The 17,551-nt window shown below is 38.4% G+C and overlaps 1 protein-coding gene across 1 annotated transcript in view; it reads left to right on the forward strand.

Annotated features, from left to right (window-relative positions):
- Positions 1 to 17,551, forward strand: part of LOC139744449 (regulator of G-protein signaling 12-like) — a 77,349-nt gene that overhangs the window by 55,903 nt on the left and 3,895 nt on the right. The window contains exons 8-17 of the mRNA XM_071654885.1: positions 2,474 to 2,543; positions 3,306 to 3,347; positions 4,344 to 4,423; positions 5,089 to 5,253; positions 6,106 to 6,126; positions 10,231 to 10,304; positions 10,790 to 10,913; positions 11,458 to 11,548; positions 12,288 to 12,451; positions 13,938 to 14,163. Of these exons, the coding sequence (XP_071510986.1) occupies positions 2,474 to 2,543; positions 3,306 to 3,347; positions 4,344 to 4,423; positions 5,089 to 5,253; positions 6,106 to 6,126; positions 10,231 to 10,304; positions 10,790 to 10,913; positions 11,458 to 11,548; positions 12,288 to 12,451; positions 13,938 to 14,163 (1,057 nt within the window). The remainder of the gene's footprint in view (positions 1 to 2,473; positions 2,544 to 3,305; positions 3,348 to 4,343; positions 4,424 to 5,088; positions 5,254 to 6,105; positions 6,127 to 10,230; positions 10,305 to 10,789; positions 10,914 to 11,457; positions 11,549 to 12,287; positions 12,452 to 13,937; positions 14,164 to 17,551) is intronic.

Genomic DNA, 17,551 nt, shown 5'->3' on the forward strand with positions numbered 1-17,551 from the left:
GGGAGTTTTATTGGAGCAAAAACTAATTTCATTAGGCTGTTGAAACATTCATATTGACACAATTCTAATGCTGAATATTACTCAGAAACACGCCAAATTATGTCTGCTGTCATAGTCTGCTGTTAAGAATGGGAAATGAACTGATAACACTGTTTTGTTTGATTTTTGTTGATGATTTTTCTTAAAGAAATTACCAAAGCTCAATTCAATTACATTCTGAATGCAAGGTACATTCAGTTGGAAGACACGATAAAGAATGTGTTCTGCCATAATGTTACATAGAACAATATCGCTTTGCTTTGGGTCTTTTCCAATCTTTCTTAAAAAAAGAAAAAAAGAATCGAGTATCACGTACAGTTTTGATGCATCATGGTTCATAAAGAATCAAACTGCCACTCTATCATAGACTTTATAGGAATTCACAACTGGCTATCTGCTTTGCACAAGTACTATGGACTCGGCATGGTTTGGGAATGATTAGAGTTTAATTGAGGACCATCACTGCAGCCAAGGAATTTGGCCCAGAGTCGAGGGATAGCTGATGATCTCACACAGATTTTACATTCAGCTCAGCAGTGTGGTCTCAGAGTCGACCAGTCACCTTCCAAATATAGTCCTCTTGAAAAAGGGATTCTATCCACAGCCCACCCCACCCCACCCCCTTCATGCTGTGTTGGTATTAGTAGTCCTGAGTCTGCAGGTGATGCCTAATCATAGTAAGCAAGAAAAAGTAAAAAAAAAAAAACAACAACAAACAAATACGACAGGTGCTCCACTGTTAAAATACTGGGCAGCATAGCAGTGTAGGTGAAGGTTATATTTTTCAAGGCATGCCTGGTAGAAATATGTAAACCCTAGAACAGGTTCAATATCACCAAATCCCATTAATATGTGATATAGAGATTAGTATACACAGTTTCTATGAAAATCACACATAAATGTTAAAAAAAGTTGTGTCAAAAGTGTTTTATCTTATCTGAGCCCCCCCCTTTAGCTGATTCCCTATGAGAAAAACTCTTGCATTATAAGCTAATTTAAAGACTTTTTTTTCCTGCTTAGATCCACTTTCTTTACCAGAAGTTCGTTCTAAGAGAGTTATGGTTACAATGTATTTGTCCAATGATTTTAAACAGCAAAGTGTATTGAACCTGTTTACGTAAGATGTTCACATACCTGTAAAAGATTGTATGGGATTGCGTGTGTGGTGATGTCTTTCTGTTAGTTTTTGCAATTTCAGTGTCTTTTTAGGATTGTCTTCATGTGTGCAGCATTTCATATTTTTGTGTGTTTGTGTGCCGTGTGTGTGTTTGTGTGTACGTGTGCATATGGTATGCAAGTGTGAATGGTTGTGTTTGTGTAGCAGTGTGGAATATGAATAAGGTATATTTCAGCACTGAGTTTGCTTGTGCATCTATAGGTCAAGGCTGAGAACAACAATAGTGTCTCATGTCGTCTACTCATGCATGTACGTGTAGACTGTCAGTAAACTCAAGTGCCAGTATTTTTATTACCCCTATTAAAGATATTTTCGTCCGGGAGCAGGGCACTGGCTATTGCAATCTATAAATTTTGCTGGGCAGATAGGAGTTAGAAAATGATGATTTTGGCCTTGGCCATGAAGAGTAATACTTGTGCCTATATACTTTGTAGACTAGGAGAAGCTCTGGTCTTCAAAGAGTTGACCTTTGGCCAAAGCAGGAAAAGGGCTTGATGCCAAATAGCTTGCCATACTTCCTGTTGAGCAAAATATCACTTTTGCCTATGATGGCTCTCCATATCCAGTAAGAAGGGGGGGGGGGGGTGGTGGCAGAGAAGTTACAGTGTCCGGACTTATGTTTTGAAAAAAATTTGGTTTTGCAACGTTGGAGGAAATTGTGACAAAGGTATGTGAGAGAGGGCGTAGCCAGTAGGTTGTAATTGATCGGATTGATCGCAGCTCTGTGAATCTTGTTTGTTTAATGGCCACGTTGTTGTGATACGTACCTTTCAAAACCTGATTCTCTCGGGGATTCAAAAGTATTAGAGTGTGATCTCCAACTTTGTCGTGTGGAGTATGATTGATATCAGGGAATAGGCTTTTTCAGTACTTCATGTCTTTGGGAAGTAGTGATGTGGATATCAATTCAAAATTTGTTAACAGTTTATGTTATTGATTTAGAGATGCTTGAAGAATTTGAGCATAATTTACAAACAGTAACTTAATTTTATCACTGACATTTTCAGCATTGCAATACACATTTTCATCTCTGTTTTAAAGTATGGTCACTCTAAAACAACAGGAAACTAAGTTACAGTTTCAAATTGGTTGAAATACATGTACCTCATGGTACTTGGCATTGCCTAATCTGTCTTGTATGTAGCTGTGCATCAGTAATTAACGGGGACAAAACACACTTACTTTTGCCTCTGTGTTGATATTTATTTGTTTGTTTTCATGGTATTTGGGTTTGTATTTGTTTTCTGCATCTTTCAGAAACCAAGTTTCAGTGAGAAAGATGAAGAGAATGGTGACAAGAAAAAGACATCAATTTTACCATGGAGAAGTGAGTATTTCAATTAACTTTGATGGTCTTACCTCAGTTGACCTCAGTTGACATATAAATTCTCTCTCTGCGTCATGTTCGTTGTTGATGGCATAGCAGATATAATTTGGCTTGGTTATCATTGTGGCAAATGGGCATCCCTTTTCTTATAGTTTCATGGAAGCGCTGAGATAATGTTCAACTCATTACTAAATGTAACACTTTCACCAAGAAAAACAAGGCAAAATATTTATGACTTTAATACTCCTTTTCAGCAGTGGATGGGGTGCTTGAAATATAGTCTTACAGTTTTGTTGTGGTCCAAGCGTGCTGCTGTTTTCCCAAACCACATTTCCTAGCTTATCCTTTAGTATGGTAAACCACACTTTGATACATGTGAGCATGTGTGTGGCCTCTCAGTTTTTTTCAGGTAGCAGTTTGTCATAGGGAGGTGAATCAATATACCATTTTTTTCCCCCCTGGAGGAAATGATCAGGTAGGAGCTTAAGCATCCCATTCTGCCCTGGCCACTGATATTTTAGTCAAATTGATGCAAAGCTTGGTGGATAGCTTACTGTATTAGTTTCACCTGTGTAGGAAGTGAATTTTCAAAACAGAAGAAGGGTGTGACGAACTTGTAGAGAATACAAACTTGTTTTCAATTTCTAAGAGACATAAACTGCACTTTACTGGCATGAGATTTTGATCTATTCACTTTTTTTTACTCTTTTAATTTTTCTCTGTTATTCTTCCATTTTCTTTGTTTTTGTGATGTATCTACAGACAAACAGAAGAAACCCAAGGACGGAGACAAACCGACATCAAGTGAGGAGATGAAAAATATTGCAGCTTGTACTTTTTTAAACTTTTTGCAACAACAGTGTGAAAGTTTAAATTAAAAAAAAACCTGGCAAATAGGCAGAAATTCTTTTGTTTTTTTTTGAAAGTGTGAAGTGCAGAAACTATGGAATAGGAATGAACATTGCACTTTGATCTAATACAATTGTGGAATGGGAGTTTTGATGTGATAAAAGTTTATTGTATGGTGATGTTTTGATTACCCTGTTTGAATGACATTGCATCTGCCAGCACAAGAGAATTAAGGGTGACTCCAAATGTTAGTGAAGATCTGCTACAGATTGCAATGTAATAGGTACTGTAAAACGAGGAATGTTCACGTGCGTTTTAATTTCACAAATTTCGCGAGAGCCAAGATCTGTGAAATTAAAATGCATGCGAAAGTTCTTACCTACACTACATTGTATATGCATCGAATGCCAGTGACAATCAATGAAAATTTCATGCCGCGAATATATTGTGTTTTCCAGTATCCTATCTTGTCTTTTAGGCACAATGAGGAAGTTGAATTTGCTTGAAAGCATATTCATTTGTTATGTTTGAAGTAGTCATTTGCCACTGAGTTTAGCACTTGCCAAAATCCATTGCCATATTGAATCTGTTAGACATAGTGGTGCATGCATTGCTATTTTCACCCATTGCACAAAGAAGGAATGGAGATGAAAGCAAAATGGCATGGCAGGAAAAGGGAAGTGAAAGTTGTGAGACTATAATTGCCATTAATTATTTCAGGCCACTTGGGGCCCCCCTAATCATCGCTTCATCCAATTCATCTGTACTCGTCGTGTGCCCGCGCTGACAGTTTCTGTGTTTGTTGCTAGTGGCGACTGGCTTTGTCCATCATGGGTACTGTAGGGATACAAACAATCACTGGGAGGCACACTTTCCGTCGTTGATGATCAGTGGTTAGTTATTTTTTGGTTTTCATCATTTTCGTGTTTTTTTTTTTTTTTTGATTGGCAGGTTCAGGGAATGATGAGACCAGCGTTAGCAGTCGTCACAGTTCAGTCACTAGCAGTGACTTCAGGCCAGCTGGAGGAAAGGTTAGTACTGCTGTGGCAGGTTCACAGACTAAGCTCTTCCCCTTGCCCTCCCTCCCCCCCCCCCCCCCCCCCCCCAATGACCAGAGCGATAGTTGTCCAATCCAAAGTGTGGTTTAGATTTGTAGAAACGTGTTCAGTTTCAGACAAACTTTCCTCAAGTGTCGATCACCTGGATTCCTGTACATCCTGGACTGTATGTGAGTGGTTTTGTTATGTGAGGTTTGTAAGTGTGTAGGTTATATATGTATAAATCTTTCCTTGTATAAGGATCATATTATTGATGAAACTAATGTTCCCCCCCCCCCCCGCTTCCTTAAAACCTTTATCAACTGTATTTGACTCTATACCATGATTAATCTTATTGGAATTTGCCTGCCAGTATCATGAAGACCTGCAACTGAATTGAGATGAATGTCCAGTGTAATTCATTTGAAACCATCTAGTGATCATTTTTACAAATTTGTGTAAGATTGCATGTTTATGCAATGGTACTAGAAGTAAAAAATGTTATAGAAAAGCCACAGTATGCCTCACAAGATCTTTTACTTCTCAATGTTGAACCATGCATTTGGCGTTGATCATGCCCCCCTTCTTTCTCTGTTATAACGGTCTCCTATCTCCTTCCTCCCTCTTCTCTCTGTTCTCTTCTCCCTTGTCCTCTGCAGTATGTGGACATGAACCACTGCTTCCACATGATCTTCCCCAACAACGAGATCCTGACGCTGACCCCCGAGCCGGACCAGAACCTGGGGCAGGTTCTCATGCCCCTGCTGGAGGAGCGAGGCCTCGGGCTGCAGAACGTGGAGATCTTCCTCAACGATACCAAGGAGGTGAGGGATGACAAACCAAATAAAAAGGCGTGGGGGTGGGGGTTCTTTAGTTCAGAATCCAATGTGGTGTATTGAGATCATTGCCAGCTAGATTTTTGGATCACTTGGCCAGCTTAGCTTAGGAAACTAAGTTTTTGGTGGTCCTTCTTTTTCCTTTTTGAAGAAGACAAAATGGTGCCACTTTGTCATTTAAAGACAGATAAAATACAAATGAAAACAGCAAAACTAATAAGTGAAGAGAGACCCGTTGAAAGAAACAGACAGTGTCTATGTCATTATCCCAATTTATTGAAGAAAGTGCTTAGCCCAGAAGATGGGACAAAGTCTCTGTAGCATCAAACTTTCTAGACTTTTATTTTTTTCTGGACTTCAGTTTCATTCTAGACTCTTTTATAGCGAGGGAAATAGATGTTATATTTGATTCCATGTGTTGCCCTTTGTACTTAGCTCTTTGTCAATGAAATTGCTGCAGTGCATTTCTTGAAGTGAATCTGAGTGCTTGTACAACGCTAGTTGCTTATGCATTCAGAGGTAATATGTGGTGTGACATATAATGAGATACCAGTGATCACACATGGATGGTACTTTTTGACAAAGTGAGGATTAATTAGTGAAGGTGTCATCAGATTTCAGGGTGGAATAGAACTCGTGAGAGGAAAATAGTGACAAAGCAAAATGTGTGTGTCCTTCTCTGGCAAGAATTGCCTTTTGGTAATGAGTTGATGTGCAGGCTATTAGTCTCTGTTTGCTGTGTGGTGAAGAAAAGTATTGTGTGATTTTTTTCCGGAAAACGTGAACAATTTCCACATTTGCATCTTTTTCTCTCTTTCTGTCTGCAACTTTCTCTTTCAGAGTGATACGGTTAAACAGAAGGTATATGAACACTAGCCGAATATCAGTATTGGCCTCCTTCATTTTGTTGTTGTTGTATATTTATGTATGTGCTATATGGCCACAGCATCATCATGACTTTACTGGTATTTTGCAAGAACATTATCCTTGGTGCCAACACATTGATATGGAAAGCTAGCTCCATCTTTGCTGATAATGCCTATGACTGCATGAAACACCAACAAACATTAGGCACTTTTAATTGAATGACATAATAGTTGTATCTTGACCTTCTTTTCCCGTTACTTGACTAACGTGCAATTACAATGTCGCATAGAGTACATCATGACCTCGCGTATTTAGCCCAAGTCAAATCCCATGCTTCATTCGCTTTTCATCATTTGGAAAACATGCTCTCCATTAACTAGAGTGTCCATTCTTTCCTGTAACCCCTTATCCTCCCATACCCATGTTGCTACCTTATCAATCTTACAAAAAACAGTTCCCTCTCATGGCGAGTGTAAGCTTGATTGAGGGATGTGCCGTCATGCCTGTAGTCCCTTGCATATATATTGCCGTTGGTAACTTTGCCATGCCATGTCTGCCTTTAATAGAGCCTCTTGCCACATTTGGTGATGGTTTACATGTATGATCCTGCCTACATTGTATACGGTGTTACCATGCTGCTGTAGCCTTTCATGCTTTATAGTCTGCTTTACATTCATTTAAAAGTCATGTGTGCACAGCCTCATTCATCATAAATGCTTGCATTATAACAAATTTTGATAATGTTCATATCACTTTTATTCCTTTTTTTTTTGTTGCTACATTGATTTGGCAGTGCCTCTTGTTTTCACGCTGATATTCCCTTTGTGCATATTTCAAAAATCCATTTATATATTGATTTATTGTTTTTATTGTTCTGCCTCTCCAGGTGTATAGTCAAAGCTTAAGCTCTTTATATTATAGCTCTCCAATTTTGAATAGAAAGATTTGATGAATATAAGTCATCATAATTATATAGAATTCAAAGGAGAAAATGCATGAAAATGGAATGCTAACTCATGGACAATACTGTAAACGTGGAAATTTTCGCGGTACATTAATTTTCGCGGATTTCGCGCTACGTTCGGCTAGCGCGAATTCAAAAACGCGCGAATATATCTTCACAATTTTCTATGCACATTTTGAACGGGATGAATTGTGTGCGCTTCATCGATGATACTGCTACGTAGTACAATGTACAGGCATGTTTACGCTACTAGTACTGTGCGAAGAGACGATAGATTGCTGTGTACTGTAGTATGCAGTGTGCACCGCGCGCACCGATGCTACATTCCCCCATGACTACAGTACTACAGTCACAGCTGTACTACGTATTTGAGTGCTTGTACTCGCAGTCGAGCCGCTCGCTACGTCGCTTGCCGTACGCTGGCATAGCAAGCTATGTAGCAGAGGCTTTGGATGAAAGCAGTGAATGTGTACTACAGTAAAGTAACCTGCTGCAGAGCGCGAATTTAAGAACCCGCGAATACGTTTTCGAGCCGCTCAGCGCGAAAAATTAATCGCGCGAAAATATTGACATTTACAGTGAGTACCCTCATATTATGGCAGGCCGGTACATTGTTATCCTGCTGGAAAAAAAAATGCCTACAGGAAGTCTTACTCAAAAGTAAAGAATAGAAACAGTCATGTTCCACTTTGCTTGAAATCATGAAATATCCACATCTACATGTATATTTTCCATCTGTCATTGAAAACATGAATTTTTAATGCTATTTCTTTCCTTCTTTTTTTTTTCCATCATATCAGCGGGCATGCAATTGCATGTGTCCAATCATTTGCACATAAAAGATTCAAAGTGCTCATTTAGTTATGAAGGCTTTGAACACAATTTGTTTAGATTTTTAAAGCTTTAGACGCCTTTGCTCTTTTGTTGTTATTGTTTACTTATGCTCATTTAATTTTCATGGTGCACCAGCGTACTTTTGAGTACCAACCGTATCATACTGATCAATAAAATTAAGAATTAATGATTAACAATTGACAGAAAGAAATGCGTTCCGACATAACCAGTGATATGTGTGACAAGAAAATCTGTTATCAGGTTCATTTACTTACATGACAGGGTATGAAACATATCTGTCTAGATGACGTGTGGGCGAGAGCGCTGTCTTTTTAAAGTGAAATGCCTCTCTATGTTTGAAGTTAATGTTAATAACAAACCAACAGAGTAGTAGCAGTTTCATCAAGATCATACCTAAGATATGAAAGTTTGGTATTGTGATGTTTTCAAGAAACTCTGATGTTGTTTGCAACCACATTTAGAATCATCACCTCACAGCACTCCTGCTAGTTCTGCCCACAAAATTACGAAAGTAAATATCTTGTCTTTGGTCAATTAACCAACAACTACAACCTCTACCCACTTTAAAATCTTCATTGCATGCTATTTCATCAAGTTATCACAGCACTGCAAATGCTTGATGAACAGGATACGCATGATATTTCTGTTGATTTCATGCCAGAAAAGGGAATTTGGTGAAGATTTTTATGCAGGTCAGGGAAGTTTTCTGAGTTGAAGACACTATCACCCCATCCTATCAGAGTTTCTGATTGCTATCAGTGTCACTCTGCTATGGAAATATTTGAAACATAAAACTCCCGTCATGTTCTCATTTCATTGGGATATTGATGACAACACTCTATTTGGTTGGTTGATTTCACTCTTCTTAAATACAGTCGTTGCAAGCTTGGGATGACATTGCATTCTAGTGTAGTCTTGTGTTACTGCACAAAAAAACAACAAAAAACAAAATAGGGTAAAAAGTGTGAATTTTGTGTAAATAAGTGCAAATCTATGAGCGGAAAGAAAAAAATGTGTAGAGACTATAGCTACAGTGCCGACAGCGAAATATTTTCCATGCGAACATTCGGGAATATTTCTGAATATTCGCGAATAACACATTCGCAAATGTTCGCGAATTGCACATTTGCGAATATTCGCGAATATTCGCGAATACTCGGAAATAATTGGCGCTTGATATCCAAAGTGAAATATAGTACATAGCGCATTTGCAATGCGTGAATATTCGCGAATTTACGATGCACGAATATGCGTGCATATGCGCAAAATGCGCAAATATTCGCGAATATGTGGAAAATAATATGCTGTCAGTACTGTAGCTGAAAGACAAATCTTCTTTGTCTCGAAACCTGAAAGTCTTCCATTCAAATTCATTCATTCATTCATTCAAAAAAAAAGGTCCTCTATTAAAAAATGCTGGCATGTATGATAAATTCACCAAAGTGGGGAGAAAAAAATGTTAGTCTGAAATTATTGTTGACGAACTTGAGTTAAAGCAGGGCTCGACACTAACAGTGGCCCGGTGGCCCAGGGCCACCAAGAACACACGTCGGGCCACCAAAATTTCAGAAATGAAGAATTTGGTGGCCTGATCGGGCCAACAAAAAAGGTCGGATGTTTGCCTTTGGGCAACCAAAAATAAAAGTTAGTGTGGAGCCCTGGTTAAAGATCATTCCAAAAATTATAAAGCTATTCTTGGAATTTGTGTATAATTCAGTTGATTTTATACGGATTCAACTTTATGGACCAACTATATGTTATCATGAGAATCTTCCCAGCACAGTTTTCCATTTCCCTCACTAATATGTTTGTGCTGGTATATGATCAACCTTGCCCTGGTTGGAACAAACTTATGAAAGTGCACATAGTACAAATGGTGGCGGTGGTTGTGGTAATGCATCCGCCATCAAACAGTACGGAGACATACACGTACGTGGATGAAGAGCAGGTGTAGCCTTGTAATGTTACACTCCTCCAACGTTTATATAAGCAGACTTTCATCTAGGGAAAAAAAAAAAAAAAAAAAAAAGTCTGCTTCCGGCTTGTCTGGAAAGCCACCAAGTTGTGATTTTGAATCTGTCCCAAGTTATGCAGTAAAATCCCAGGTGAGTGCTGCCTAGATCTTAATCAAAAATGTTGAGGAAGCCTTTTACCCCTGTCCCAAGGTTCCTGCTTCCAGAATATTCCTTTTTATTCTAATTTGGCCATGACATGTTGGTAATATTCCAATTGACTCTATACTCTACATTCAAAGGCATTTTGCATGCATCTCCCCACAGTTGGTGGACATGGACCAGATGGCCACCAGTTTGATTGGACGCCAGATCATTGTGGAAAGAAGAGTCCTCTTCAAGTGAGTCCAGTAGACAATGTTATGCTCACATAAAATGCACAGATTTTTGTGTACCCCATGGCCAAACTCAAGCCAAGCCAAACAGGGGAATAAAACCCAGATATACTGTACATGTTGATTGAATGAATGCAGCAATGTCAGTAGAACACATCAGTGAAAGTTTCAGGGAAATTGGACAAGCCATTCCAGTGTTATGAATTGTTTAAGTTTTGGTACCGTCATTGCCGGATAAGAAGACTACTACAGTTTGTGACGTCATGTTTGGAAAACAATATGAAGGGAAAAAAAAAACATTTTTCTAGAAAGAGCACTTGACTTAATATAATTATATCTTTCAACACCCTTTCACAAGGCTGTGCAAATGAAAGCTGTCACATATGAGCTAGAGGAAATGATTTATCCGTTCTTCCACAATGCTTGAAGAGTATAGGTTTATGACGCTGAAGACACTGAACCTTTTTACTCTTGTGCAATTGCTTTTGCAGGATTGAGCTGCCCAACAAGAGAGTCATAGGGGTCAAGTCCAAGCTGTCCAAGAAGATCATTGAAGTACTGAGACCAGTGGCCTACAAGTACAAGCTGCACCTGGATGCACTGGTGGTTCACTTGGTGAGACAAGTGGTGCAAGATGATTACATTTCAGGGTTGGAACACCTGCAGTGGAGTTGAATTTGTCAAAAAGGAAAAGAGGGTCTGCAAGAATTTAATATTCAGACTTTATCTTCTATCCCAACCTGGGATTTCCTCATTTTTCCATTGATAGTTATATCTGGAGCTACACTACATTTTCTGTGTGATCTTGTAATTTATATTCATTGTTGTATTTCTTCTCCTCTTCTTTTATTATTATCATCATTATTATCATATTCTTACTATCATATCAATATCATATTATTGGATCATCATTATTTTCATTGTTGTTGTTATTGTTATTATTGTTATTATTATTATTATTATCCTCATAATGTTTATTGTTGCTGTCATCCTCAAGTTTTGCTGTATTTTAAAAGGCCTTGAAATGATACAGCAGTGACCTATTTGAAGGTCAGGAGTTATTTCAGTAAGATCATATCAAAGCATAGAACTACCTGAATAGAAACCCCCCCCCCCCCCCCCCCAAACTGGCCTAAAAACATTTTTTCTCTGTCTCCAGAGTGACTCCCCGGTCCCCCTGGACCTGGACTTCACTGTGGCCTCGCTGGATGGACAACGGATTCTCATTGAGACCCTGAAGACATACAGTGGTAAGAAGGACTGCATTGGCCCAGGAACGGAGGAATCTATTGAAGAGGTCTTAGGAAATAGTGAAGACCGTTGGATTTTAGAATGACTGAGTCCGCAGACGCAGATATCATGAAAAGTCTGCAAATTTATGTCTGGTCAATTTGGATTTTTGATTAGTTAGTTTGTGAGGAAGGGTGTCTTTTAAACGTAGATTTCTCCATTATCTGACAGTGATCAGCCTTTGAAAGGCCGCCTTGAGGCCTATTGTTGATTCCTCCACTTTGGAAATATTCATTGTATTTTGCATAAGCTAAGGTGCAAATTCTGTGATGTTATTTGTATTTCTTTTTTACTCCCTGTTTGGAAATAAATTAATTGAATTGAATTGAATTGAATTGAATTCCACTGACATCAACAATGTTCACTGATGAAAATGTACTGCCTTTCAATGATTCATTATGGACTCTGCATCCATCATGTTTAGCTGTTTGGAACAGTTTGTTTTTATGCCTGATGTATAAAAGAAGATTTCACAGTCATTGGCATGCAGTTCTCTTTTTGAAGAGTCACAGTCCACAAGTTTCCATTGCAGGATGTGCTGGGTTGATTAAATTGACAGTTTCATGGTTTTCAGTGAAATGTTGACAGAGAAAAATGTTGGAAAGGAAGCAAGTGTCGGAAGTGATGGGGGAAATTCAACCAGAATGATACCCTTGAGAGTCATTGTGACTGTTTGTGTCTTTTTGTCTACCTCCCAAGGATCATATGACATTGGTGGAAGGGCGTCCGTTGGTCCCAGCACCAGCGGGACGCAGCACGGAGGCGATGAAATCAGCCACACGAGGGCAGCCTCCGTCGACAGTTTCCTCCGCGACGAGGACCCCAAGACAAGCTCTGTGCAGACTGAGATGCTGAAAGCCAAGGTATATTTCGAGCTGCATGCCTCAGTCATATCACCACCCCGAGGCACACTCTTGATTTCTTACACTGTATTCATTACCTCCGCCAAGGGAAGAGGTTATGTTTTCATCAGTGTTGGTTGGTTTGTTTGTTTGTTTGTCCATGTGCAAAAATAAGTCAAAAAGTTGTTAACGGATTTAGATGAAACTTACAGGGAAGGTTGAGAATGACATAAGCAACAGATGATTAAATTTTGACAGTCATCTTGGAATTTTTTATGGATTTTATGAAGGATTTTCAATATTTTGGCATGTAGGGTCATTGAACCTTGTAGTTTAAGCTGCGTATTTTTTAGGTTTTCATACGCGCACTAGAGTGCGTGCTTTAGTCTCTGGTCCAGGGCGAGGCGCGCTGTGCAGCTTGCATTGATGATGTAACAAAAGATTTCTATATTGGGAAATTGGGCGATTTTCAGCATGCATACATACTGGTAGAAATCACTGTTCTCTACGGAAGAACAAGATCAGTGGTGGAAATGAGCTGCTTAGGGAAGGTCTGCCGAGCGCTCTCAGAGTGCTTCTCTAGTTGTATGAAGATGTACTTTAAGTTGATAGCCAGTCACCTCCTGTCTGGTGCGCTTTTTGCTGGTGGGGGGGGGGGGGGGTTGATGTGGGCGAGAGAGTTAAAAACAAGCAAAGGAAACTCTGCCAACCCTGGCCTTCCCTACCTTTCATCCTCTGGAGTTTCACACTAGTCAACAGGAACTAGTTGTGGTCCACATTTCCAAATTAAAGCAACCTTCAACTAATTTTAGCAAGTGAAAATTTCACTGATGTACCATAACATGCCAGCCTCAGAATTGAAAAAAAAAATTATTATATTGTTATTTTGGTTCGATGTGATGCTACAAAATGTTGAGTGCTTTCTTTGTTGAATATCTTAAAGCCCATGTCCCTCACATTTGTGCTGGCAGGTAAATGTACTCAACAAATATGAAGGTCTGGTGTTCTGAGCTTACTCTCCTTCATTGCCAGCATTATTCCAAAGCAGAATATGAAGTGACTGTGTATTTACCCAGACTAGGATTTCTCTTATTGTGAATCTGCCCAATAGAGAAACAGATATGAAGCTATAAAGAACATAAAAATCTAAAAGAAAATCAGTGTTAATTTGATGAAAATCCATTTGAAATAGCCGAGATATCCAAAAATAAAGTAAAACAAAGTGGTCCTAATAAAAGGTGGGTCCCCCCTCTTAATAGAATTGCTGTGTTTTAGATATCTCAACCATTTCAAAACCAGTTTTCATCAAATAAACTTTGAATTTCTCTTTGGACTCTATGCTCTTTCATATGCTATAAGAGGTTTCTCATTGTCTCTAAGAATCATCGAAAAGAAACTGTTGGAAAGCCAAGGCTCCATTCCAACGGAGACTATACCATCCCTTTAAGAGCACATGTAGGAAAATCTAGAGTTTTCATGTCTATTTTCATACTGTTTTCTCTCCTAGCTTACTGCCACAATGTCCATGCAGCCCCCTGGTGACACCAGGAGAGACCAGAGAAACCTTTCAGCTGCTACCGCCGCCTCCCCTGCCACCAAGGTGGGCACCCTTACCGCAACCCCAGCCCCAGCACCTCCCACGGCTATAGCAGCAGCGGAACCGGCCTTAACCAACGGGAGAACGGAGGGGCGGAGGAAAGGAAACCTCAAAATCATGGACAAGGACACTGAAGGTTAGTATAGCTGGTTTTATGCAGGCAGACTTTCACTAATAATCAGACCAGAAGTAGCCTATGGGATCAAATGTTGGATTTAGACATGTTTCCATGCATTTGAAAATGCCTGAGTTAATTTCCAGATTTTATTATTATTATTATTATTATTATTATTATTATTATTATTATTATTATTCTTTTTACAGTTTAAACAGGAAACCATTTTTTTTTCTACGAACAAACTCAGGAGGTCAATATTGTTCTCTGAATTCGATGAATTTGCAAAAGAGAAAAAAATTTAGGCGTATTTTCAATCAAAGTTGTGATTTCCTTTTATTCTTGTCTGAACGTAAGTTTTAGTGTGTTCTGATGTTTCAATTTGCTCCAGGTGACCATTATAGACTCTCTACAGTGCCTGTGCATGGCATAAACGTCAACCCATTCCTCTCTTGCCCCCCTCCCTCTACCCCTGTCCCAGACATGAGTTCTTGTTTTCCCAGCATTCTCTCCAGTTTGAAAATTGTTGTACTCTGTTGTAGCCGCCTGACCCCTCTCCCACTTGGTCCTGCACCCCTCGGTAGATAGGCTCTGCACCTCCTTTCTGTTACTCCTTGTCTCCCTGTAACTAACTTACTAGTGAATGTTTCTTTGAAACTTTGTCTGCCAGGTCAGACGATCTCAATAGTAAGAGGGATTTGTTTGTAATTTGTCAATGTAGGAAGGAAACAGCAAAAACAGCAAATTCCTTAAAAAAAAAAAAAGATGAAGAAGGAAAGGCAATACTTGATGTATTGGATGCGTCTTGGTCTGAAAAGGAATGCTAAAGCAATACATGTGAGACCCATGTCATTAATTAAAGAAGGTTGCATAATTTGATCTTCAGATGCTTTTTGGTTGATTTATTTGTTCATCATGGAATTAGCGCAGCTAGACTGGTTACTGTGATAATCATTGCAAATTGATTTTGACAAGTATTGATGCGTAACTACTTTTGAAAAGAAAATGTGTGGTTATTAGCTGTGATGAATTGCAAGTATATATAATATGCTTCTCCCCCACTTATCCTCTTGGAAGATACATCCAACGATCACACCGAGATGATTAAGCACAAACAGAATAATGCCTTCTATCTGAATTGATATTCCTCATAATTGTATTTGAAGAGCTAGTGTTTCCTCAATGAAGAAGTGGTTTTGTGAATATTACTTCTTTTCTTTCTCATCTTGTAGGAGTAGATTTCAGCCTTCCAGTAAAATACATCAGACATGATAAATTTTGTATGTTGCTTTACCAGTCAAATCTCTTTAATGCTATCTGTGGTTTAATGCAATGCTTTCTATGTATTTATGTCTTTTGTTGTCCAGAGGTCTTTGTTTGATGCTATGGCATCAACATTTGCAAATCTGCATCGACTCTGAAAAAAGAATAAAAGATTGGTAGGGAAAAGTTGGATTCTTCTCCCCAGTTGTAACTCTAGTGATGTGTCCACAGGTGCATGCATGCCATAACACACATACACATGTATACACACCCCTTATTTATCTGCTGTACTTTCTGTTATCATCAGTGTTGTACATTGTAATTAGGTTTGCATGCTTTTCTTTTTTGTTTGTTAAGTCTTGCATCATCAGCCCTTTTTTTTCCAGCTACTTTCATGAGATCCGCTTTCAAATTTGCTTGTTACCCATTTCTCGTCAAATTTTGGTCAGAAATCACCAAGGGTGAGAAGCATGTGGTCTATCCACATGTCATTAGAATATCTGGATGATTTTTGTTTTATTTTATTTCATTTTTTTATGAGAGAAGTCATTTTACTAACAACTGCATTACTAAATCATCCAAACATTTGTGTTTATACCCTGTATGTAGTTTGACAATCTTGCCCTTTTTCCTGCATAATCTTATGAGTTTATAAAAGTGCACTCAAAATACAAATGTAGGGCACTTGAATATTTCATTCTGTTTTAGTCATTCTTTTGTACCTTGAATGTAATCAAACTGTCCTTATGCCATGTGCATATTGAGACTAGCCAGTTGTTTAAAAAGAGTTTAGTCTGTGAAAAATTAATGTTGACTCTGTGATTATGCCGATATAAGTGTTTGTTTCATAATCTTCTGTTTTCCAAGAGTATGATTATGTTTAACTGCCTACCATGTTCTTTTCATACTACTCTTCAGTTATAGTGTGACATTGTTGAATATTAATGATACCAGATATGAGTAGTTCCAGCAATGATTGATTTTGATATTGATTAGTAGCAGTCATTAGTTTCTTTTAACCCTAAAAAGACTGGGGGGGGGGGGCCTAAAAGGCCCCCCCCTCGACATTTCGCGCGATTACTCAGCAACACGCAATGCTCTCGCCGCGATGCTCTATGACTTTTTTCTTTCGAGTTTCCCGCATATTTTGACACCAAATTTGTGACGCCCGGGGGTACGGTTCTGAAGTTACATAACTTTTTGTGCATGCTCGTGAGACCGAAAATGGCTCAAAAATGTGATTTTGTGTACAAAGTCAATACAAATTGAGTTTTATCACATGGTTCATATAAATATGCTTATTTTTACTCTCAATGGCTAAAATCAATTTGTTTTAGTAGTATTATGCTTCAAAAAGGGTCTACCACAAATTTTGCTGAAAAAAACATAAAAAACAAAAGGTCGAAAAAACAAAGAAATACATAAGAAATTCATAAAACAATAAAATAAATAAGAAATTGATTTTGATACTGAATTTTTTTTCAAGTACATTTGCTAAGAATGCTACAAAGAATATCTAGACCAAAAATGAGCACTTTTGGAGCTTTATTTACTGATTTAGATAAAAAAAAGTCTGATTTCTCGCATAAATTAGCATAATTAATCAAAATAAAATAAAAGAAGACTATTTTGGAAAAATTAAATATACGATCTTGTAGATTACATCGCACACTACCATTGTGCAAATTTCCGCGGCGATCGCGCGATCCACGGCCGAGATCTTAAGGGGGGGCCCTTTAGGCCCCCCCCCCCCAGTCTTTCGAGCTACCAAAATAGCCCAGTCTTTTTAGGGTTAAACTAGTGTAAGCCCATAAACATGCACTTTTTAATGCTATGAATGACTAAATTCATATCATTTCTCTGTTTCCCAATTGTGGGAATTTTACTAAAATGATGTAAGAATTGCTGGACATGTATAATTCATAACTACCATTTTTAGGATAATGCAACAGCAAAAAAAAAAAAAGAAGAAAGAAAGAAAGGTGTGATTAGTCTCATAGTAACTAGAGGGGCATCTTTTAAATGTCTCAGAATGAGTCTGTTCAGACACTGTATCCTTTGGTTCTTGCACATAAATGAGATTCAAGTGATGTTGTACTTCACTGCAAAAGTGTGCATTGGTTTAGAGTAGATCTTCATATTTTTG

The sequence above is a fragment of the Diadema antillarum genome, unplaced genomic scaffold, assembly GCF_040938485.1.
Source record: "Diadema antillarum isolate AM-2024a unplaced genomic scaffold, OU_Dant_1.0 seq00001176_RagTag, whole genome shotgun sequence".
Lineage (NCBI taxonomy): Eukaryota > Metazoa > Echinodermata > Echinoidea > Diadematoida > Diadematidae > Diadema > Diadema antillarum.